The sequence below is a fragment of the Pelobates fuscus genome, chromosome 5 (assembly GCF_036172605.1).
Source record: "Pelobates fuscus isolate aPelFus1 chromosome 5, aPelFus1.pri, whole genome shotgun sequence".
In the NCBI taxonomy this organism is placed as follows: domain Eukaryota; kingdom Metazoa; phylum Chordata; class Amphibia; order Anura; family Pelobatidae; genus Pelobates; species Pelobates fuscus.
Genome location: NC_086321.1, coordinates 368,173,224 through 368,197,595, shown reverse-complemented (window position 1 = coordinate 368,197,595; position 24,372 = coordinate 368,173,224). Strand labels below are relative to the sequence as shown.

The 24,372-nt window shown below is 43.4% G+C and overlaps 3 protein-coding genes across 7 annotated transcripts in view; 2 read left to right on the top strand and 1 right to left on the bottom strand.

Annotated features, from left to right (window-relative positions):
- The window catches only part of ARSG (arylsulfatase G), a 114,673-nt gene extending 100,786 nt beyond the window's left edge, over positions 1-13,887 (top strand). For all 5 annotated transcript variants that reach the window (XM_063456102.1, XM_063456105.1, XM_063456100.1 and 2 more), the window contains exons 11-12: positions 12,483-12,573; positions 13,084-13,887. In XM_063456102.1, the coding sequence (XP_063312172.1) occupies positions 12,483-12,573; positions 13,084-13,400 (408 nt within the window). In that variant the 3' untranslated portion in view covers positions 13,401-13,887. The remainder of the gene's footprint in view (positions 1-12,482; positions 12,574-13,083) is intronic.
- GNA13 (G protein subunit alpha 13) overlaps positions 1-24,372 on the top strand; it is a 598,177-nt gene that overhangs the window by 210,297 nt on the left and 363,508 nt on the right. The window lies entirely within an intron of this gene.
- The window catches only part of WIPI1 (WD repeat domain, phosphoinositide interacting 1), a 32,554-nt gene continuing 22,531 nt past the window's right edge, over positions 14,350-24,372 (bottom strand). The window contains exons 7-13 of the mRNA XM_063456099.1: positions 24,105-24,175; positions 23,477-23,584; positions 20,748-20,909; positions 20,563-20,670; positions 20,054-20,175; positions 19,079-19,179; positions 14,350-14,839 (exon numbers count right to left, since the gene is read on the bottom strand). Of these exons, the coding sequence (XP_063312169.1) occupies positions 14,792-14,839; positions 19,079-19,179; positions 20,054-20,175; positions 20,563-20,670; positions 20,748-20,909; positions 23,477-23,584; positions 24,105-24,175 (720 nt within the window). The 3' untranslated portion in view covers positions 14,350-14,791. The remainder of the gene's footprint in view (positions 14,840-19,078; positions 19,180-20,053; positions 20,176-20,562; positions 20,671-20,747; positions 20,910-23,476; positions 23,585-24,104; positions 24,176-24,372) is intronic.

Here is a 24,372-nt window from a genome sequence, read left to right as displayed (position 1 = left end):
CTCTTCAGTATCGTCCCTTGTTGAATGCAGTGACCTCTTAGCACACTCTTGTGTGCCTCCCACCTAATCATTGGCGATGTCTGTTCTGAGGTGTTAAGGTCGAAATATTCCTTGATCGTCTCACCTATGGAGACTTTGGTGTCTGATCTGGAGAGCAGATATTCGTTGAGTGGCCATTTAGTGATGGTGGGGCGGAAGAGTTGGGATTTTAGTGTCAGTGTAACTGGGGTGTGATCCGACCACGTCGCCTCCCCTATGTTTAAATCTGTTACCAAGGGTAGGTTATGGTGTGGTACATAGAAGTGGTCAATTCGGGAGTAGGAGCTGTGGGGGTAGGAATAGAAGGTGTAGTCCCTGCCTTCGGGATGGTGGGCTCTCCAGCTGTCTATGAGTCGGTGGTTGCGGAGTAAGGATTTTATGTTCTGGAGTTGGTATGAGGGAGTATGTGAGGTGCCCCACTTGACCATGTGGGGTCAAGTGCTATGTTGAAGTCCCCTCCCAGTATGAGTATCCCTTCTGTCAAGTCCTGGAGTTTGCGGACTGTGTGTTTGAGGAAGCGGTAGTGGTTTTTATTCGGGGCGTATAAGTTCGCAAATGTGTATGATTGGTTCGCAATTTTCCCTTTGAGGAATATATATCTGCTCTCTCTGTCTACCCTGCACCCCCCCTCCTGGAACGGCACAGTTTTGTGGAGAAGAATTGCGGTCCCCCTGGATTTACCACCGTGGTAGTCTCTGTAGTATCCATGCGGGTAGTGGTGGTTGGTAATTTTAGGTCTGGCTCCCTCTCGGTAGTGTGTCTCTTGGATCATTACTATGGAGGCTCTGCGTCGGTGGAAGTCTCGCAGTGGGGGGGAAGGTGGGGGAGGGGGTGGGAGACGATGGGTAGGGGAGGGTGTCTGTTGTTGGCCCCGGGGGCCCGGAGATGGGCGGGTCATGAGGGAGGTCTTGGTGGGTAGTAGTGGGGGGTTACGGTAACCTTCCCCAGTGACCGTCGCTGGTCGGCGTCGGTTAAGGTGTAGGCATCGGGGAGCAGTGTCTCACGCTTCCACCTGTGGTTTGCGTGGTGTGCTCACCTGTACGGTGACGCCTCTACCTGTGGGGCATCGGAAGGACATCCAGATGTACCCGTCAGTATGGGAGTACGCTCGGTCTAATACCGGCATGGTTTCCTGTTGTCCTTGGGGTGGATTGGATTGTGTCCCGTGTTGTCCCTTCTCGGCTCTGTAGAATGATGTATGGATTGGTGTTCTATATTTCCTCGCCATGGTGTGTGTTGGCCTAAAGGGCCGGCATGGGTGTGTATGTGTCGGATTATGGGTGTGTTCCTGTTCGGCAGCAGAGCATAATATAGGCATAAACATTCAATAACATTTCGTCAACATATTAAAAACATAACTGGTAATGAACAATTAAGCAAGCTTCAGGTATTGCCCTCTCTGGTTGGCCAGTGAGATTCCCACCCTTCTCCCCCTGTTTACGGTCTTGGCCTGTGTTGCCGGATGGGGGGTGGCTAGGGGTTTCTCAGATGGGTCACCGGTGGTAGTGCGGCCCTTTTAGATTCCAGTCTAATAATGTATTGTGCCTGTTGCCTCCCAATGTGCCTCTCCCCCGTCCGTGGTGTACCTTTCCCCTGTTCCCCCATTTCTATGCACTTTCCCCCCAGGAGGAGGCAGAGACACCGTGCGTCTCGTGTTTCATTGTCCTCTCGTCCGTGAAGGTGGTGGTCCCCACCCGGGTGAGCCCCGCCGGCGTTGCCCCCCGCCTGCTCCCCTAGGTTCGTAGCAGGTCGGGTAGCCCCGGCGGCTGGGCCCAGCCAGGTGGTTGGCCCCCCACCCCCCCTACGTGATCATCTTATACAGTTGCCACGTGGCACGGCCATTGTGCGTTTAACCCCTACGTGTGCCTGGGTCCCTGTCATTACCCCTTATTAAATGCTCTGTAAATCTCTGATGTGGCAATACATAACACTCTCTACCCTCCAGTGGTATGCCCATTTGATCTTCGCATGTTTCCGGAGATCAGGGAGAGGGAGGGGGGAGCTCGGGCACCGATATCTGTCTCCCTGGCCTCTCTTTCGTGTCCCTTGTTCCCGACCCCCCCCCCTGGCTCTGTGAGCATAGTGTCCAAGCGGGTGTCTAGTGAGACCGCCAACATGGCGGTATACTTGCGGTTTGCAGGGTGTACAATGTCTCTTTAGTTAGTCCATAGGGTCTTGCACGTGTTGTCTCTCGGAGGGGTCCGTGTAAGAGATGGTCTAGTTCTTAGGTGAAAGTCCGTGGTTCACTGGGAGGGCTTTCTGCTTGTTGGGTCTCAGACATTAGCTCCCGATGGGCGTGTAGCCTGTTGTCGGGTTCTCTTAGGTCGAGCGGCTTGCAAGGATTGTTGCTGCGGGTCTGTCGGGAAGGCGTAGAAAGTCATCGGGTCTGGCCATGACATTTGTAGTGGTGGTAGTTGTAGTTCCCTTTGTAGGTCGGTTAGATCTTCTTTGTTTTTCACATTGAATGGTCCGTTAGCTGTGGTGACCTGTATGCCGGTTGGGAAGTTCCAGCGGTATCTGGTCTTGTTGGCTTGCAGAGTCCTTGTTAGCGGGCGCAGTGCCCTGCGATACGCCAGCGTTGCCGGTGATAGGTCTGGGTATAGTTGGATTTCCACCCCATTGAGCAGGATCTGTTTAGTGTCTCTCGCCTTACGGAGTATGTCTTCTTTTGTTTGAAAGTGTGCGAGACAGCATATTACATCTCTAGGCTGGGAAGTCTGGCGGTCCACGCGGTCGGAGGGCCCTGTGTGCCCTAACAAATTCAATGTGCATTGTTTTCGGCCTATTTAGGAGGTCGTTGAATAGTTCAGTGAGGGTGTCTCTTAAGGGGGTGGTCTGGTCTGTTTCTTCCGGTAGGCCCCTTATTCTTGTGTTTTGTCTACGTCCCCTATTAAGTCTTCTAAATGCAATGCCATTTGCCGGAGTTGTGTCTCCTGGCGCCTTATGACACTCATGTTTGCGGCCTGCGCCTCTGTCATGTGGTCACAGTCCGCTTCCAGTTGTGCTAGTTTGGTCTGCATACCTTGCATGTCTTCTCTGAGAGCGTGCAGTTCTCCTGTGATAGTTTGCTGTAGTGCAGCGTTTGCCTCCTTTAAGTCTGCCTTAGTGGGCTGATTCCGAATCAGGGCCACCCAGTCTGGTTGCGGTGGGCATGCTGGGTCCTGTGGGGAGTCGTCCGGCTGGCTCTCCAGCGGGGATGCCGGTGAGGAGAGGTCTGAGGCCTCTGTGTCTCTTGAGGCCTGTACGGCGTGTTCCGCCGGCGCCGTGAGGAACTGGTGCATGCCCGCCGGGTGGGACCCCCGCAGGGTGTTAGCTGCGTGGGCGGCCTGCGTGGCCCTATGTGTCTTGCCCATGGTGCCGGGTATAAGTGCCGGTTCGGCGGATTAGTGCTGGGAGCCTGGAGGGAGCTCGCGGGTTACGCCGCCATCTTGTCCGGCGTCCAAGCCACGCCCCCCAGTAAGGAATTTTTAAACCCCCTTAATGTCAAAGCAAACTCCCTGGGCGTTGTACATTATCCATAATGCTTGCCCATAGCCGACAGAGAATTCTGGGTGCATTTCTGTTTTCAAAATAAAAACCAAACGCAGATAATATTTTCAAATGAGATTACACATATTCTACTATTCTTAGGCCAAATTGCTAAATTGGGGTGGAGGGGGGGGGGGGGGGGGGGGGGATTCTCCAGGTCCATTATGTTTGCAGCTACCTTAAATACCTCTCAAAATTGGCAGTCCAAGAAACGGGATGCCGCTGGAAATGGAGTAAAAGAGGCGGCCAGCGACATTATTGCATCAATGGCTCTGCCCAAAATGGAGAACCCACTCGGAAAGTTGGAGTGTCTGCCCGCATTACTGCCTGCCAGTCATTTTATCCATCCCACTGAGGGCAGGACATAAAGTGAGTATTGTTTTAGTGGTCCCTGCAGCATCCTAGTGCCCGATTATAATGATGCGCTCATGCTATGATTGTAAGGGGACAGTTCCCTGGTGTCTTCAAAAGCGGGACAGGATCTGAAAATTGGGACTGTCCTGCCCAAATCAGGGCAGTTGGAAGGCATGCCATCAGTTCTGCTCTATCCGAGGCATTTGATTAAACGGCGACCAGGAAGATGATGATGCAACATTGACGAATATGATGTAATGGAAACTAGCAGGGAATTCAGACCCCGGTGCTGGGTTCCAGATAAGTTTCACGTTACTTTCACAAGTTATTTGGGTGAAAAACAGGGAAGGGGGGCTAAAGATATGGATAGCATAAACCTATAGGAAGATAAAAAAAAAATGAATATTCTAATTCTGTTGAGCCTTTAAGTTGGACCTTCCATACAAAATCCCATATTGGCTACAAAAATTCTAACTTCAGTTCGGATCCTGAAGACCAATGTTCATATAGATAGAGACGCTTTGGTTTCTATACAGGACTCTGACATTTGCTGTTCAGAGTTCCTCACTGAAAAACTATGGGGGATATTCACTAAATGGCAAACTGCAGTAAACTAAAACAAACTAAATAAAATTGGCCAAGTTTGAACCATAGCTGTGTTTTTTCCATATCTGTTATTTTTGTCTAAATTCAGGTTTAAGTTAACGACAATTAGTGCTTAGTGGATAAATTCCTACATTTTAACTGTCGTCTCCATTGTGAGTGGGCCGATTGCCCTGCAAACTCCTGCCACCCCTTCTGCTGCTCTTCCCATAAACACCTGCTCTCTTGGAAGGTGCTGCATGCCAGAGTTCCAGCTGTTCCATTTTTGGGAAGTGAAGGATTTCTGAAAGTCATTCTGACCTCATTCTGCTTTGAAGATCGGAAAAAAAAAAAAGTGAAAGTCAACAACCACATGGTGGCAGAAGTTTGGTCACTGGGCTTGATCTCCTGGCATTGATGTCGTTCGACACCTGCAGAAGGAGACCGGTTTGTTATAAACTAGATGTAGAACGTCTTCAGCTCATGTTCCGGTCACACAGCTTGACGCCAATGAATCATTCCTTCCTCCTTCCCTGAAACAGATGTTCAGCCGCTCACACAGCTGGTTCTGTGAAGATTATTTTTAATGCAGTTTGCAGTGCATGAGCTTTTTCATCTTGGCATGGCTTAGAAGGAGAAGGGAATCAGTCTCCTGACCTTGTAATCAAATTACATTACATCCGACCAAGGCAACCGTACAAACATTATTACAGAAGGGGTAGGCCGCCTTCAGCACTCCAGATGTTGTGGACTACATCTCCCATAATGCTCTAACAGCCATGCTGGCAAAGTGTCAGGGGAGATGCCATCCACAACATCTGGAATGCCAGAGGTTGCCTACCTCCAAGTGATGTGACTACTTTTTCATCGTACAAAATGTACCAACTTCCAAAAAATGGAGCCCAGGCTTTGCCTGTAGATCCACTATTTGTATAAAAATGCAAATGTGATTAAAGGAGCACTCCAATCTTCCAGCATTAACCTGGTGCCCCCTATGTAAGTGGTAAAACTATTTGCTAACTGTTTGACTTTCAACCTGGGGTCCACCGGTCACTGGCCTCTCCTCTTCCAGTATGGAAGGAGCTTTTTGTTGGCTCTCATGAGCTAAACCCTGCAGTGTAGGACTAGCTCTTTGGCTGAGCGCATCAGCTGAACACTCTCAGCCAATGAGTAGGCGTAGCTCATGTAGAGAGCTTCCAGACCGCTGAGAGGCAGGGAGAAGACCCCAGGTGAGAAGTCAAACCTTTAGTATAGTGTTTGCTTACATTTGGAAGGGGGGTGGGGTTGGCAGGGCAGTTCTGGCACTATAACCACTACAGCACATGTCTAGTGCATTTTTAAAGGGATACAGTAACTTCCTAGTACGTTTACTATTATGAATTTACAAATGTGTGAAAAATGCACCTGACAGTCGGCATAGAGAGAAAAGGAGAAATTAAACAATGTGTCTCTTTCTCCTTTGATCCTATGCTGGCTGGGACTGTGATGGGTTTTGCTCAATCTTTTAATTTAAATCTTCAGAAGTGACTCGTCCCCTTTGACACCTTCACTACCACAATCCTGAATGTATTTTTTACTTCCATTTACTTTGCCAAACACAAGTTGGTCTATAAAGCCAGATTGACCTATATTTATACCACAAGAATGATTACCAACTTGTAGAGGACGATATTTCTCTGCCAGGAACTCCTTCCACCCACTTAATGTCTGCAAACATCCCAAATTGGAAACGTCAAAGATCATACAAGTTCTACGTTGGGGAGGGGGGAATTAAAATTCTCATATGCCTTTTACCATAATAATAGCAATACGAAGCTTGCTATAAAACCTTTTTTAAATACCTTTATTTTAGAAACAGCATTTAACTGTAGATAAATGTCAGCGCTGTGCAATAGCCCCAAATAAGTGTTTGTGGGGAAGCTGGGTATTGAGATAAATGTGTATGATTTCCACCTCCACAGCGATGGTTTAGGAAATTAAGAGTAATTTTGAAAAAGAACTTGAAAAAGCCCGCGGAGTACGGGCGGAACGCGTGGATGAGTTAGAAGCCTTTCATCTTATCTTTCCAGGCAGACACCTTTGGCAGTTAAGTGCTTTGTCATCCCTCCATTTGAACTTGCAGCATTTCGGCGAGATCCTTGGACATTTTCTGGATTTCTACTGCACCAACGAAGTGGTAATACTTTCAGCACACTGCCTATCTGCTACATGTCCTGGACTATGTTTGGATCGTTGGATGGAAAGTAGGATTTAAACGCCATCTTTTTTAATGTGTATGAGTTTTTTAAAGGATTTGGAGTTTTATTTTTATATGACATTAATAAACTGTGTTGCGCTTTCTCTGCTCGGTTTGTATCTTTGAAGATACGTTACTGTGATCACTGCTGTTGGATACAAAGTTCACACAGAATACTCCTAATTTCCTAAACCACCGCTGTGGAGGTGGAAATCATACACATTTACCTCAATGCCCAGCTTCCCCACAAACACTGATTTGGGGCTATTGCACAGCGCTGACATTTATCTACTTTTGGACATTCTATCACATAGGTGATAGAACACTGCAGCGCCACTCCAAACAAGCACCTCGAGGAGGACCCGCCCCCAACCGTGGCATACTAAATCAACGCGCTACCTGCAAAGATGTTCCCGTTGTGCTGAACGCTCCTGGAGGAAGTCTCGTACACAATCAGACTTTCTCCATTATAGATTCATATTGTGTGCATACAGTGCAGCCCTTGCCCTTGCCAAACAGTCCTATTTTTCCACTCTCATTAGTTCATGTTCCCGCAACCCCAGGCGTCTCTTTCACACCTTTAATTCTCTTCTTCGCCCTGCTGTGGCCACCCCCAAAACTAACCTTACTGCTGATAACTTTGCATGTTACTTCACTGACAAGATTGAACAGCTAAGGAAAGAATTCTCCCCTCCTTGCCTTTCTGTTTCTCAATCACACATAGATCATGCCTTTCCTACCCTTCAGACATTCTCCCCAGCTACTGACCAAGAGGTGGCTGCTCTTCTTTGCTCCTCTCGCCCCACCACTTGCCCGCTCGATCCTGTCCCATCTCACCTTATTAGATCTCTCTCCACTTGTCTTGTGCCTTCTCTAACACACATCTTCAACTGCTCGCTCTCTTCTGGCATCGTCCCTGCTGACCTTAAACATGCCACTGTAGTACCTATACTAAAAAAACCATCCCTCGACCCATCCACCCCCTCTAACTACCGTCCCATATCCCTGCTCCCTTTTTCCTCAAAGCTTCTGGAAAGACTTGTCTTTACCCGTGTGTCTCATTTCCTCAATTCCAACTCTCTCCTTGACCCCCTTCAATCTGGCTTCCGCCCTCTCCACTCTACAGAGACTGCCCTTATCAAAGTTACTAACGACCTAATCGCAGCTGAATCCAAAGGCCACTACTCCATACTAATTCTTCTTGACCTCTCAGCGGCCTTTGACACCGTTGATCATGCTCTCCTTCTTCAAACTCTTCAATCGCTTGGTCTCTGTGACTCTGTCCTCTCATGGTTTTCCTCTTATCTCTCCCAACGCTCATTCAGTGTCTCCTTTTCTAATGATACCTCCTCCCCTTGCCCTGTCTCAGTTGGCGTTCCCCAAGGCTCCGTCCTTGGTCCCCTTCTATTTTCTCTTTATACTGCCTCTCTTGGCAAACTTATTACCTCTTTTGGATTTCACTACCACCTGTACGCTGATGACACCCAGCTATATCTCTCCTCCCCGGACCTCTCCCCTGCCGTCCTGCAACGTGTCACTGCTTGCCTTTCTTCCATCTCTGACTGGATGTCCTCCCGCTTTCTGAAACTCAATCTCTCAAAAACTGAGCTCCTTGTCTTTCCTCCTCCTAATACTGATCCTCATCTTTTGCTCTCCCTCCAAGTTTGTGGTACCAACATTAGTCCATCCTTGCAAGCGCGCTGTCTTGGCGTCATACTTGACTCTGGTCTCACCTTTGAGCCTCACATCCAGCATGTTGCCAAATCCTGTAGATTCCATCTTAAAAACATAGCCCGCATCCGCCCCTTTCTTGCGCCAGATACTACCAAGGAGCTTGTCCATGCTCTAGTAATTTCCCGCATGGATTATTGTAACCCTCTCCTGATTGGTCTTCCCAATAGCCGTACTGCACCCTTACAGTCCGTAATGAACGCTGCTGCTAGATTGATTTTCCTCTCTAGTCGTTTCTCTCACACCTCACCCCTCTGCCAGTCCTTACATTGGCTTCCTGTATGCTATAGGAGTCAATTCAAGGTACTAACTCACACCTATAAAGCACTGAACAACTCTAGCCCCTCTTATATCTCCTCACAGATCCATAGGTATGTCCCTTCTCGGTCTCTCCGTTCTGCCCGTGACCACCTCCTGTCCGTTGTCCACACTCGTACGGCCAACTCGCGCTTGCAGGACTTCTCGCGGGCGGCTCCCTTCCTATGGAATAGCCTGCCTAGCGCCATCAGACTCTCCCCTAGTCTTGCATCTTTTAAGAAGTGCCTTAACCCCTTAAGGACCAAACTTCTGGAATAAAAGGGAATCACGACGTGTCACACACGTCATGTGTCCTTAAGGGGTTAAAACCCATCTCTTTAGGAAAGCTTATGGCCTCCAAGACTAACCCTTACCTCACATACCTGTCTCTTGCCCTCTCCTAAAGGGCAGTCCACCTTATTTGAGTGTAAATTCCTGTCCTAATGTGTTTTACACCCCACCTCCTATAGAATGTAAGCTCGATTGAGCAGGGTCCTCTTCAACCTATTGTTCCTGTAAGTTTATTTGTAATTGTCCTATTTATAGTTAAATCCCCCTCTCATAATATTGTAAAGCGCTACGGAATCTGTTGGCGCTATATAAATGGCAATAATAAATAAATAATAGGTTTGCGGAATAACCTTTTATGTCTGGCAGCTAAAAAAAATGTTATCTTTGGAATTTTAATATTTGGTGTCATACAGACGATTTAATTTTATATTGCGCTTTTTTGTGTATCATTTAACTGTACATAATGTATGCTCAAATGCAGATATTATTTTCACTACTAGTAATTGCTTACTGGGATTTGGACAATGGACCCTGAAGTCATGTGTTTGACAGTTTTACTTATCTACTTTTGTCATAGAAACTGTGGTTTTGCTTTTAAATTAATATGTCAGACCCTCTGTAAAATATTTAAAAATAAAGTACACTGTTTGTATACTCTCTATATTTCTGTAAAAGATTAACAAATACACTGAACAGCCACAACATTAAAAGCACTGACAGGTGGAGTGAATAACATTGATTATAGCGTTACAATGGCACCTGTCAATGGGTGGGACGTATTAGGCAGCAAGTAAACAGGCAGTTCTTATATTTCATGTGTTGGAAGCAGGAAAATGGGCAAGTGAAAAGATCTGAGTGACCTTGACTAGGATCAAATAATGATGGCTAGACGACTGGGTCAGAGCACCTACACAACGGCAAGACTTGTGGGGTGTTTCTGGTATGCAGTGGTTAGTACCTACCAAACGTGGTGCAAGGAAGGACAACCGGTGTCAGGGTGATGTGCGCCCAAGGCTCATTCATGCACATGGGGAGAGAAGGCTAGACTGTCTGGTCCGATCACACAGAAGAGCTACTGAGGCTCAAATTGCTGAAAAACCATAATGGATTGATGACCCCTGTCCACACTGAAAGCGATTCAATGGGGATGTGAGCATGAGAACTGGACCATGAAACCATTGAAGAAGGTTGCCTCATTTGATGAATCACGTTTTCTTTTAGCTCCGGTGGATGGCTGGTTGTGTAGTTTACCTGGGGAAGATATGCCATCAGGGTGCACTATGGGAGGAAGGCAGGCTTGCAGAGGCAGTTTTAATGCTATGGACAATGTTCTTCTGGGATACCTTGGGTCCTGTCATTTATTTGGATGCTACTTTGACATTTACCACCTAGCTAGAGATTGTTGCAGACCAGATGTACCTCTTCATGGTAGTGGTGTTCCCTGATGGCAGTGGCCTCTTTCAGCAGCTCAATGTACCCTACCACACTGAAAAAAAATGTTCAGGAATGGTTTGAGGAACATGACAAAGAGTTCAAGGTGTTGCCTGGGCCATTAAATTTCCTAGATCTCAGGGGGAGGAGCCTAACTCTCAAGCTGGCCAGACGTGCTTCCTAGGAGCTCCTGCCTAAACAAGCATTAAACCTGCTAAAACTGCAAATAAAAAGCCGCAGACATCTCAGAGCCTCAAAGCGTAAATAATTACTTTAACAAAGGAGACACTAAAGGTCCCAAAAATTGCTTTTACAAGCTCATTCTGAAACCTGGCACTGTGCCTCATTGGGACTGCTGACCTTTCGGCTGGGTGAGGCGGACGATCTCTCGCTTGAGATTGTGCACCCGTAGTAAACCTCCTGAAGCCCCGTTATCCCCCCCCCCCTTCTGGATTCCCCCTGGGGAATTTAACTATGCTGCAAGTAACCACTTTATTCTCTGTGCATCTTCTAGGACCACATGGGGATTCAAAGATGGCTGCCGCGCTAAAACATCTACCCAGTAAAGTAGGCCTAGAAGGCATAGATTGGGTGCAATGCTTCGAGACCAACTTCAATAAGATGTGCTGGGATTTCTGGGCATTGGTGTCCTGCCTCATCAGCCTGAATTCAGCAACGAATGCAGAGTCCTATAGCAGAGTCATCACTCCAGCCTGACCAACTCGCGGGGAAAGGCCCAAGAGACCCCTCTCACACAATGCGACTAAAAAGGTGCTGCACTTTCCACCTCAAGCCCTCATAAACTGAGGTTGACCCGGTGATAAACCACGCCACATCTCCCGCGAAAACGGCGGACTGCACGTCACCAGCAATGAGCAGCTATATTCAAGATTGATTCAGGCCGCCTACACTACCCCTACTGGGGAGAAAGTGGCCTCCAGATGTCTCGGAGAAGGCTACCACAAAGGGTTAGATGGAAGCTTTGCTGGCCCGGGATTGGATGGAAGCTTTGTTTTGGCACTGCATGGTTACTCACCCAGGAGGACTGCACAACCGTGTGAAAAGCATGCCCAGGTTGGGTATTGGCTTGACAGCCTTACATTCTTTCTCACGAGCTGGCCTACAATGTGGACACTAAGCCCTCCATATCTTTGGCAACGCAGCTTTCCTCTATCCGATCCGAAGTGGAGCCCAGTGGTTGACAAGCAACAGCTTAACCCTGTGCTCACACATTAATTGTAATATGCTATACCGTAATCTCAGCCATCTTACACCAAGCATATACCATGCATTTAGCTTGTTTCTCTTCTCTTACTATTTTAAAGTGGTTTAGCCGGCTTCTTTCACCTCATGTCTAAATACACGTAACATCAGATGCCATGCCTAACACAATCTTTCCAGCTCCTCTCCTGACTCCACTCGCGCATACTACTGTACTAAAAACATCAAACATTAGCATGGCTGCTATGAAACTGCACAATGTTTTCTATTATGTCATACTGATGCGTGCAGATGCTATTGTGGCAAGACAAGCTTGTATTGTTATATGTGCAAAACAAAAAAAAGAATTATAAAACAAGAAATGCCCATACCTTAATCTGTTTGAGCATTTTTGGGATGTGTTGGAACAACAAATCTGATCCATGGAGGCCACACCTAGTAACTTGCAAGACTCAATGGATCTGCTGCTAATGTCTTGGTGCCAGATACCTAAAGAGGTCTTGTGGAGTCCATGCCTCAACGCATCAGAGCTATTTCGGCAGCACGAGGGGGACTTACACGATATTAGGCAGGTGGTTTTAAGGTTGTGGTTGATCAGTGTAAATGAAAAATTCTACAGTCTGCATAATTAAATTAGGTTTATCTGAACCACAATCTATACACAAAATTGTTCAATTATGTATTTTTATATGTAAGCTATGCAACCCATGTTTCAAATAAATGGTGTGTGTTTCCTAACAAAATTTGTCCTGTTGACCCCTTAATTTTTCAGGTCCTTTACCATCCAAACAGCGGAGATGCAGGAACATACGGCAAGATCGAAGCAGTCCGTTTGGACCAATATAAAGCATTTTACACAACAGGTAAAGTACAGATTTCATAGTGGGAACCGATTCTTCTAGTGATATAGAAAGGCTAGAAAAGTAAACCTTTGTTTAAACTAGGAAAAAAATAATTGCATGAAGGGCATGATAACATTACGTAAAAATAGTAAAAACAGCTCTTTGGTGACCTGTTCATTAACAGGACAATACAATGGAATAATTGTCTTTTCATTGTGTAATTAAGAAGAAAAATCAGTACAGGAAGAAAAATAAAAATTAAGAATATTTTGCTTAGAGAGATTGTTCTAACAAATTCAGAAGATGTCCCCAAATAATGGGTGAATTTTTCTTTTTATTTGCCACTTTGAATCTAATAATTTTTTTTTAAGGCTGAATTAGAAATATCTTCAGTTGTTTTGTTAGTCGGGTTGTTTAGTTTATGTGAAAGCATGAACTTGACAGATTTCAGGGCGTCCTTTTTCCAGCCTGTATGACTGTTACCATGTAAGATATTAATTATCTGATCGTAGTCTGTCTCTCTGCAATTAGGTGGAGCACTAGCGTGTAATGGGAGTATTGGGCCAGAGAGGCACCACGATCCCCCACTGGTGTTTAACGTCCACCAGGACCCCGGAGAAGGGGAACCGCTGGACAGCAGCAGTGAGGAGTATCAGGAGGTGTTGCCTGAGCTGATGGAAGCATTTGCTAATCTTCATGCTGATCTTCAGACAGACAATGTGTCCACGGCTGACTATTCACAGAGCGGCTCAGCTGTTCTGTGCTGTAAACCAGAGCACACGGTATGTCGCTGCAACGAGCTGGAACTAAATGCTCTCTTAACCGAGCTGGAATTTAGTGGAAAATAAACAGCCTGATTGGGCCAACTTTCCAAGCTTACTTTGCACGGACATTGCTTTCGCAGAACAAGCTTTTTTTCTGCTGGGATATGGTGCTTTAGATAATTCCTACCATCATTAAGCAGTTCAGTCCCGAGTCTGGGAATATCATTGTCCCAGATATTGAGAATTTATACGGTCAAGGGTTACATTCTCATGGATTATTCTTATTTATTGGGGATCAAGGGCTCCTCGTTCATGTATGGGAAAGGAAAAGTCTGTAGTTTAATTGAGGAAGTAAATTAAAATTTTGCATATGAGAAAATGGGAGTGGAACCCGTAACTCAAAGGGCAAGTCTAGAAACAAATTTGCCAGCCATGGATTCGAAGACGGTCAGCCTAACTCCCTTACCGTGGAATGTAATGTTATTGTTAATATTCTCATAGTGTCAGATATAATTGTGAAATTCCAAGAGACATGTCATTGTAATTGTATGTTCCCTTTCCTTGTTTTTTTTTTTTTTTTTCCCTTTGTTAATGTAAATCTGTGTGTGTATATATGTATAAATCTTGCGGAAATCTGTGTGTGTATATATGTATAAAATGGAAACAAAATACATGTTTAAACTAAATAAATTCTATTTAGAAATAAATGCATTGCACCCTTTCAATCTGGAATTAAAATAGATTTCTTTGTTTTTTGGGGATTTGATTTTTCACACCACTTACCACCTTGATAGTGTTAAATATTACCTCTTCGTAACCAGCAACTTGCAAATGTAAATTGCTCAGTAAACATTGTACTTTAGTGTTCATGCAGTAAAGATCTGATCAAAGTATAATTAATATACACTAATCAGTAGGAAAGTAGGTTACTCTGAAAGTATTCAGTATGAATGTTTTATAAAACCGGAATTATTTAATCATTTCAATGAAATTTGTAGCTCGTGTCAAACAAATGTGGGGGGAAAAAAGTCAGTTGAGGTGCTTAATATTTTATTTCCCAACATAAACCGTCTCTGTGCTTAATGTGGGCTATATTCAACTTTTTTTTTTTCTCTTTTCTTTGCGCATTCATCATGAATAAAACATTTAGTATTTATAATATAAACAGATACATACATAGATATTATTAGGCTTTCCTAAATGTACATTTGTACAAATAAAATTGCATAATTTAAAGGAAATCCATTTATATAAAAAGGATAAATAAAACTGACAGTTAACAAGTCTGTACTGTTGTTTGTCATAATAATATAACCTATGCTTACAGAATAATTAGATTGTGCCATGTTGGCTATGTAAACGATCTAGTTCACAATGTATTCCTGACCATTCGTGTGATATGTATGGAGCTATAGCTCACACATTCCAATCTTCCATATGGGTCCCCAATCTGCCATCAAACGTTCGGCGTCTTGTCACGGCTCTTCGTTTCTGACCTTCTGACTTCCGCGGCACAAACTTATCTACCAAAATCAAAACAGAACCTCCTTATTCCCCCTGATGCAAATAGTTCACAGGGTGTGTTATAAATGGATCCAAGCATATGATTAGCATGAAGAAAAGCATTATGTATATTGAAACAGGCCAAGACGTTAACAGAAAGACCCACACAGTTTAGTAATAGGAAGCCCTTATTTTTACACAATGCATTCTGATTATTGGCAAATAGGGCTCATTCATTACTTCGCTAGATAGTTCCACCAAGTCTGGAGTGACAGCTTCTCCAAGGGTTTGGGGAAAAGGAACTTGAATGTTCTAGCAGAGATGGGAGAATATAACAGCTTGTGAAAATAATGGATCTAGAGTAGTGATGGTGAAAGTTAAACCAGTACTTCTCTATAAGCAGGAATCAAGAAACCAGTTTAAACTGTGAATCAGGCTCTCTTTCCTTCCTAAGTGATTATTCATTTTTTTTTTATTATTATTATTGGATGCCATCCCTTGCACAAGTGAAGTGTGGATACCAGTTTAAGGTGTGATCCATTACCTTCTGATGTGATTCTAAAATCAGCTGGTCAGTGGTACCCAAGCCAGTACTCTAGGTACACCAAGAGTCCAGGACTGTTCCAGTACCCAAATCTGGACAGTTGGAATATCTGCTCTAGGTAGACTGTTACTCTAGAAACCATTGGGGGTGGGGACACACAAAAGTTGATGTCTGAATCTACATGTCACTTTTCCTCAAAACCCAAAACAAACCCACATTGTGAGGTCTATAAAGTGAAGACTGCTATCCTCACTCCTACATATTCGCTCCAGCAAAATACCTACTTTATTTGGGGCATACAATTCCCCTTTTAATCAAATTCTGTAATGTTTATGTCCATGGGTGAAAATGAATCTTACTTCCTCTAGAAGACTTCATCAAATCACAAGATCCAGTTAGACTGGTTTTGTTTTTGTGTACATGAAAACAATTTAAAATGTACAATGAGCCACAGACAATTAGTTTTTATTAAGCATATTGGCTACAGTAAGCTCACAATGCTTCTTGTTAAATGGCTGGTTCTCTGTGGTTTGGCAGTCTCTAAGTTGTTCAACTTCTACCGTTTATTAAATCAGCATTGGCAGCCATGGCATTCTAGTTAGTTTTGTGAGAGGGGCGTGTGACTGCCACGGCCATACCTACCCTGTTTTGGAATGAAATATGCCACTAAAATAAAGGCCGTTTTATTACTTTTGTGGTCACATTGCTTACAGTGACTTGCTTGGACATAAGAGAATGATCCACTATGCCAGTGATTTAGGCAACCAGACGCGTAATAAATTAGAACACAGACAGGAGAGAAGATTTTAGGCTGTTAACCTTGAGCGCCATGCCCCTGGCATGCAGGAATCTGTCAAACTCCATTATAAGTCTCTCGCGCCAGAGCAGCATTTTAAATACATAAAGAACTTCAAACAAAAGCTACTCCTCAGTACTCGCGCTACAAGAGGAGCCAAAGCTGTTCCTATTTTATTTAACATTTGTCATTAAATATCTATAAAACATGCAAGCAAGCCTGTAACAGAGAGAGAAGTTAATCCAGAAAACTTAGTTTGTTGTAATAGGACATCAAAGCAAGCCTTGGACTCTGGTGCACTTTGGCTAATTCAATAAATCACTTGCAGTTGGCAGCAACGGATTAAACGCTCTGCCCCTGATGTGTCTTGTGTCGCTTACACAGTCTAGTCATGGCTTGCATTGCGTTTCATTTATTAACACTGAGATAAAGCTGCCCACACGGGGCATTACAAACACCTAATACTGTTTGTGCCAGAGATCTGGTTATTTTGGAACATTAAATGAAAACATCTCCATAAGTGAAGATTTCCTATACTTACAAGTTCCAGTTAAAGAACCCCCTCTGGTGAACTATCTTATCTGAAATTCATAGATCGGAGTTTATCCTGGGTTTATGGCACCGTTTGGAATAGCTTGTAAAAATGACTTGTTAAACATTACAAAACGGAATGAATTGATTACCCTATGCTAGCGCTGAAGAGCGCCTTAGTAACTTGGTTACAGGGTCACGTAAGAAGACTATCTACAGCTGGATAATGATGCTCGATCATTATGATTCTACAAGATCCTCGGGTGGAACATTAGTATTTCATAAAGACTATCTAAAAGCATCCCCCCTTCTTGTTAAATATGTAGCATACATAAAGTTAATCTAGTGTATTATGGGGAGTGTAGCGAAAAGAAAGGGTGGAAGCCAGAGCATGATGGCTGGCAATGGGTCTGTTATTCAGCCATCACGGTGTCTTCATTTTATATCTTTCACCCCACCGTAGCATGAACCACCTCCTCTCTATAGTCTGCTGGGGCTAGACGGTTCACTTGCCACACAAGGGATTTTCACATTAAAGGATTAGTCTAGGCACCAAAATCACTTTTTGCTTAGTGATGTGGTATTGGTTCATAGATCATGCCCCTACAGACTCACTGCTCAATTCTCTGCCATTCGGGAGTGAAAAAACTATTTTGGTACAGCCACCCTACACACTTCCTGAACACACCTGTTTAGGCACACAGAGTGCTTAAAGTGGGAGTTCTTATTTCTTGCTACATGGCCTACTCTGTGATAGGCTGAGACTTGTGTGCATCTGAAATCTATTCTAACACAATTGCTAATAATTTATGACTTTTTCCTAATATTTTGTTATATAGGGTGTGTCCGCAATGCTTCTCTAAGGGAAGCATTTGATTGCATACTATCCCACCAGAACATGGAAGTGCTGGGCCAATTAGCTGCAGAGTTTGCATAAGAGGTAGGATTTTAAGTAATTGGTAAATGCCTTGTTCAACTACCTAAGATATCCATCTTGTAACAGACGTTCCCGTTCAGGGTTTGCCATGGGAGCAGGATGGTATATTTTTCTGCAGTCACTTAGAATGTCTAGGTATACTCATAACTCTTTCCTTTTTGGTGGGGGAAAGTGTACCCTTCATAACAGAGTTCCCCAACTTTTATTCCCAAAGGGCTGGAAGAATCCATTCCTTTTTTTCCCTACAGCTGGGTAGCTCAGATATCTTGTTAGCCCTTTGCTTGCAAGGAGAGTAAATCCTCCCCGTCGGAGAGTATCCATACCTTTTACTCCCCTAGGATAGGAACATTTTAATTCCGGGGCAGGAAAATGCTGAGGTTACTTGGTCCTACATCCTCCACCCTAAAGGAAAGGCAAATCTATTTAACCTCTTAAGGACCAAACTTCTGGAATAAAAGGGAATCATGACATGTCACACATGTCATGTGTCCTTAAGGGGTTAAGATGATTAATCACTAGCATCAAGTAGTTTTTTCAATTGTCTATTGTCAAGACAAGGATCACGCGTAGTACTAGCTTAAAACTCTATTTGAGCCTATAGTAACAGCCGAGAATATTTACTGGGACATGTTTGTTATTCTCCAGAATATGGAGCTCATCACAGGCCCCAGGATGTTTGGTCCTTAAGGGGTTAAAGATGCCAAACTTCTGGAATAAAAGGGAATCATGACATGTCACACATGTAATGTGTCCTTAAGGGGTTAAAGGAACAATGGGATCAGTCAGGTCATGATAGAAAGACGTTTTTTCTAAGCCCTGGTCCTGAAGGGATCACAAAATACTATGTGCCATAATATGTATAAATCTATTCTTATTAACATACTGATAAGCAGTAAAATAAAATATAACTGAACTGGAAACCAGCTAGCACTAAACGGCAGAGTGCATCAACTACACTATGCTAAAAATGCCGTTACAGTTTCCAAATTCACCATCAATCTTATATCATAAGGCACGCATCCTTATACAATGTTACACTCAATCAAATCTGGCTGGGGTGCAAACACTCAATGCTACCAGCAGGGGGTGCACTGCACTCTCTTCCAGCAGTAAAAGGGTAATATAGACACTTTCTCTGCATGATAAAAATTCCTGGAAGTTAGTATTTAAAACATGTATGAATTAGTAAAAATAGTCTTAAAAACAGTCCCTAAAGTGGAGGTGGAACGGTCCAGAAATCACGCCTCAAACTACAATGAAACTAATAACTGCATTGAGTTCTTCGTGACAAAGTCGTTTGGAAAGTCGTTCCAACGCCAAACCTTAGTTTGCTTGCCGGTGGAATCTGTTTTTAAAGGGTTAAATGGCACCATTTTCCTTTGGAGAGTGTCTAACCCATTCCTGTTTAGTTGTCAGGACTCTGCTACTGTTTAAGGGCTCTGAATGCTCACAGGAGGGAATTCTTTCTCGTCATCTAGACACACGGGTCCTACTGCAAATTCGTGCTCAGGGAGAAGTTCTCCTCGCATGGCCCCTCCATCCTCAGAGTAACCTGAAAACGTTAGAAGGAAAGACGTTATTCCTATAGCACACTAGTTAAACAATGCTTGGGTTCTGTAAGGTGACTAGCAACTCCTGTTTGGGCAGCGTAAAATTCTACAGAAAATGGTTTATTAATCTGGGAATTGTGCAGAACGGACAGAAACGCAGCAATGCAGTACAAAACAGCCGAATCGGACATTTCTGGCCTGGCTACTTTGGTCTAAACTTTGCATATTCCTACTAATTCTCCACAATTCACAGTTTAGTAAATAAACACCCAATCCTAAAAAAGGGAACAGTGAGGATTCAAACACAGTTTGGATTTATTCCCCCAGGGAGAGGTTTGATCTATTTTAAGGGTCTTTGCGTATCCAGTATATCGGCAAGTTCATGTCCTCTGTTTGACAGCTTGTATTCCGTGCTTAGGTGACCTAGAGAGTTACCTAGTCACGTTGTCCCTAATTGTGGAACGGTTACTGACACCTAAACTACACATCTTGTTAAAGATATAGGAACAGGTACACAGAACATAGGTAGAGGTATCTTCATTTTGTTTAATTATATTACTGTCTGCATATTATCAATACGTGGTTAATGGCACACAGTCCCTGTGGTATATACGGACTATACAAGGTGGCCATTGGAGGACAGTGCATAGCAAGCAGTACTCTCCGATCTCTTGTATAAATGGACATGAAACATTTTCAAGATTATGTATTGCACAGTGAATGTAATAGCTGATCACCCCTGGGCATTGTGATCTAGGCAATCCACACTACAAACCGCATTCCTGGTGTCCAATTTCTGCTGTAGGAGAACCCACATAAACACCCAGTGTTCTGGTGAATGTGTCAACAGGGTTCTAATGGTTTTTGTTGGCTCACCAGTCACGGTAGACGGGGAAGGGGCCGTGCTTGGCCTTGCGAGTGTGGCAGCGTAAGAAACCGGTGCAGAACTTAGAGTTTCGCCTTCTCGGTCACTCTCTGATTTCCCAGAGTCAAGTAGGCTGGAAGGAAAGATAACATTTCAAGCACTTCTCTTATTTCTCAAAACGGTACATTAAAATGAATATTTACTACAGTGCAACATTGCTTTAATGAACCTTTACATGCTTTAATACTGCCTCTAGTGGTTTGCACTGGTAAGACAGGTTCGGGATTTAAAAATTTTTTTTTTAATTTTTTTTTTTTTAAACATACCAATAATACAGTATCTATTACACTGCCCCAACACAGTACTTTACCCACAGTTTGTGTCCACTAAGAAAACAAACTAGCCAACCCGAGCAGCAAAATGTAATTTAAAAGTAAAACCTTGAGCCAAGGTAAATTCATTACAAAATCTTATTTTTAATTTTTTTTTTTTTTACCTACTTGAGCACAAACATACAAACCTGTGTTTCTTGATTAAAACACACTCGCCCCCGTCCTGCGGATCCAAGTTATAGATGTAGAGGTGGCCACTGGACGAGGCCACGAGAAGTCTCGGCAGCTTCTGTATTCTGCAATATGGAAAAGCCGGTCACTTATCCTACTCACCGGGGTTTACATTCCGGTTAATGGTCTGCCCAATACATACGTGACTAATGTGCAAGTGTTCCTCTGGCCGGAGAAGTTCAGGCGTACGGTGGCAAAGGCCCGGTCCTGGTTCATCATGTCGGATACTTGGGTTGGGAGGTAGTTTGAAGCAGCCATGAACATTTTTCCCACATACCCTGACCATGAGGAGTTATCTTCTGACCTGGGAAACCAGAAGGACAAATAAATGAGAGAATTTGGCCGCTATGTATGGCCATCCACACGGCTTTTTATATTCTAGATTTTACATCCAATACAATAATCAGATCAATTCGAGGGGGGATCTTATGTACTACTCCATCCAGTTTTTTCCTAAACTAATCGGCTGTAAAAATGCAACTTTTAGGCCAAACGAACTGAAAATTCTAGCTAAACTTTGCAATGCCTGGTGAATGGCACACGACTCTCAGTTTAGGGATTAAAGTTAATATGCTCACATTCCCTTTTACCAACCACATTGGGGCCTGTAATTTAATTCACCATCTTAATAAAGCGAGTCGTTCTTGCATTCCTTTATCTCTCCCGTCCTGCAAAGTTCCAGGAAAATTACACACAGCCCAATACATCCGGGATAAGAAGAGCTTGTAATAGACAGATAAATGAGGGATTGCTCTTGCTGGGTGATATTACAGCTCCATCTTGCTCACAAAGTGTTCAGAACATTTCAATGCAAAGGCTGATAGCTGAGCCCTGGTTTTTTTTGGTTTTGTATTTTGTAATTTTTTTATTTTTTTATTTTCAAGGACGAGACATTAAATTATTTTCTGGGAAATGATATTGACACTAGGAAACTAGGGTTCCGTAGAGAAATTAATCCAATCTGAAAACGGACAGGACCATTGTGTGATTTATTAGCGCCACCTGGAGGTAAAATAAACAGATACGCTTTCAACGTTTGGATCCGACGAAGGCCAGTTATCTGGACACAAAAATAATCTAAAAGATGTCTTTGCCTACGTTGTTTGGGAGATAACAGCAGGTAACATGCGTTAGGGAGGCAAGAAAAGGCTTCCCTAGATATCTTTTCAATAAAGTCACTAATGATCTGTAGTGGTTATAGTGCCCCTTTAGTCTGGTTATGTACATGTATATTAATCATACATTTAAAGTATAATTACTGTGCAGTCACTATACACACAATCACTGCACATTGAAAATATTGCACACTTTGGGCCATTGCAAAATCTCCACAGCCTGGTCCTGTTACTTACATAATCGTATCCAACTGCACATTAATCGTGGAGTTTACAAAATTCCAGTAAAACTTTTGGAAATTGAATTCATTTTGTTAATCCCACTAAGAAATGAATCTGACAAATACAGCTTGCCTGCTACAGAATCACCTTTTATGTGACTAAACATACAGAACCATACAGTGAGAGAGAAATTATCCAGACAGTTTGTGTTGAAATCCCATATTACTGATGTCACGTGCCATATCAACTGCATCACACAGTATGACAGATGCAACGCTGGTCCCTATGATGGAGTCACAATTCCTGATAGCAGTAGTTACAGAAGAAACATTGCATCAAGCATTCCTGGTGTTGCATTAGTCTTGGACCATAATGGGATCACAATTTAAAAACAGACACATGCAGCATAAGCCCCATGTAGATCTGAGTGGAAAATGATTGGTGGACAGTTTCTAACTCGGTTACTGCATTCATTAAGGTACTCAAGGGATCGGACTGCATGGAATATTAATTGTGGATTTCAGTGGAGAACAGACTTAGCGGCGATACACACTATCATACTTTGTTTACAAACTAACCTAATTCTAAAATGAAGCATTTTCCTGCACATCCCTTACTTAGCCTGCATGTAAAGAGTCCTGCATGCTTAGCAGTACAGAAGCAGAGTTTGGGGTGCCATTAAATTGAACATAGTATTCTGGGAGCAGCTTCTTAACATTAATTTAAATCTCTGGTATATAGAAAGTCTTGTTAACCAAAGAACAAATGGTTTACTGCCCTGTACACAACACAGCTTTATATACAGAGTAGAAAGACGGCTTGGGTAGTTTTTGTCGAGGTGGCACTTGCTTTTTTTACAGGAAGTCCTAAATAATTGGAACCAATTCATCTCACAAATGAATTTAGCAATAGAGCTAGGATCAGAGAGAACTGAGGGAATAGAAATCCAGCCCTGACAAAAAAGAAATAAATATTTTAAAAGATTTACAGTTGTCAGGAAAGAGACCCAACATAGCAGACGAGCCAGACAGCTAATGTTGTGATTGGCGGCTGCTGTTGGCAGACAGGAGGCATGGCTTTTTGCAGGAAGCTATAGAACAGAGGGTTCCCTTCAAAATGTGCAGAGGATGGGAGACTGATGTGTGCAAGATGCTGATGTACAGATTTCCTCTTCTACACTATGTCGCGTAATTATTACTCATTAAGTGAATGGGTCAAATAAACGTTAATCTAATTTTTCTCTAGCCTGTTTAAAGAGACCATTTTAAGAAGCATCTCTTCTCACAGCCAGGATCTGCAAGCTGTTTACTGCGCAAAGAGGATATGATGCAAAATCCTGTACGGACACTGAAATATTTACACACAGCTTGCGGCTGAAACCGTTCACCATGTGCTGGGTTTGTCAAGACACATCGCAGCACTAAGCATAGCAGCTGTTTAAGAATAGTGAAACCAACTTTTTTCAGTGACAGATTTTCAGACAGAGCAGATTTGCAGATCAGTCACTTAGCGGAGACTATTACAAGTTACCGACCTTTCAAACAACTGTTCCAGTTTAAAGACGTGGACCGTTTCTGTGTTACTGGATGCGCACAGGAACTGAGAATCCATGCTGAACACGAGGGAGCTGATATTCACATACCTGAAATATGCAAGAGAGTAATATCAGTCATGACAAGACATGAATGAAACAACGCGGCAAGAAACCACAGTATACAGGATCATTTCATTGTATGTTTGTAATACACGAAGCTCATCTCAGCTGCTGTAAATGGGCTCATAGAAATCTATTCTGCAATCTGTGCAGTCTGCGTGTACTTAGGACTGTGCTTCATTCTGTGACAATGCCTGATGTGGGAATCTATAGCAAATTTATACAACTAGGATTAACGGTATGCAGAAACACAAGGGCAGGGGACTGCTTACACCAGAACTAACACACAGAATGTAGGTGATTATGGTATTTGGAAATGTCCAAACACTGACGTTTGAATTAATCCATTCACACAAACAGATTTTACACTAGGTGCTCGTCCTGACCAAAAAAATAAATATATTTTTTTGCTTTTTATTGTAATCACCTGAGGAAGTTATAGATACCCAATATGTAAATTATCATTATTAGCATTTATCAATCTCAGGAATATGATCAGATGGCTCACCTCTTCATTCCTCTTCTAAATTCATACAATCTCTGCCCCTCTGGAATGGAAAATACTCGAATTACAGTACCCTGTAAGAAAGGAGAAAGAGCAGGTTGTTAAAATGTCTCTTTAAATAGTAGGATGAAAAGTGCGGCTGGTTTTATCGTCTTGTTCTTGCTCCACAATGCAATATGGTTCGGATGGCATGAATTCAGTCATTAAATGGGTTACTCCAACAACCACAACCACTTCTGCTTTTAGAAGTGGTTATGGTGGTAGGAGTCTG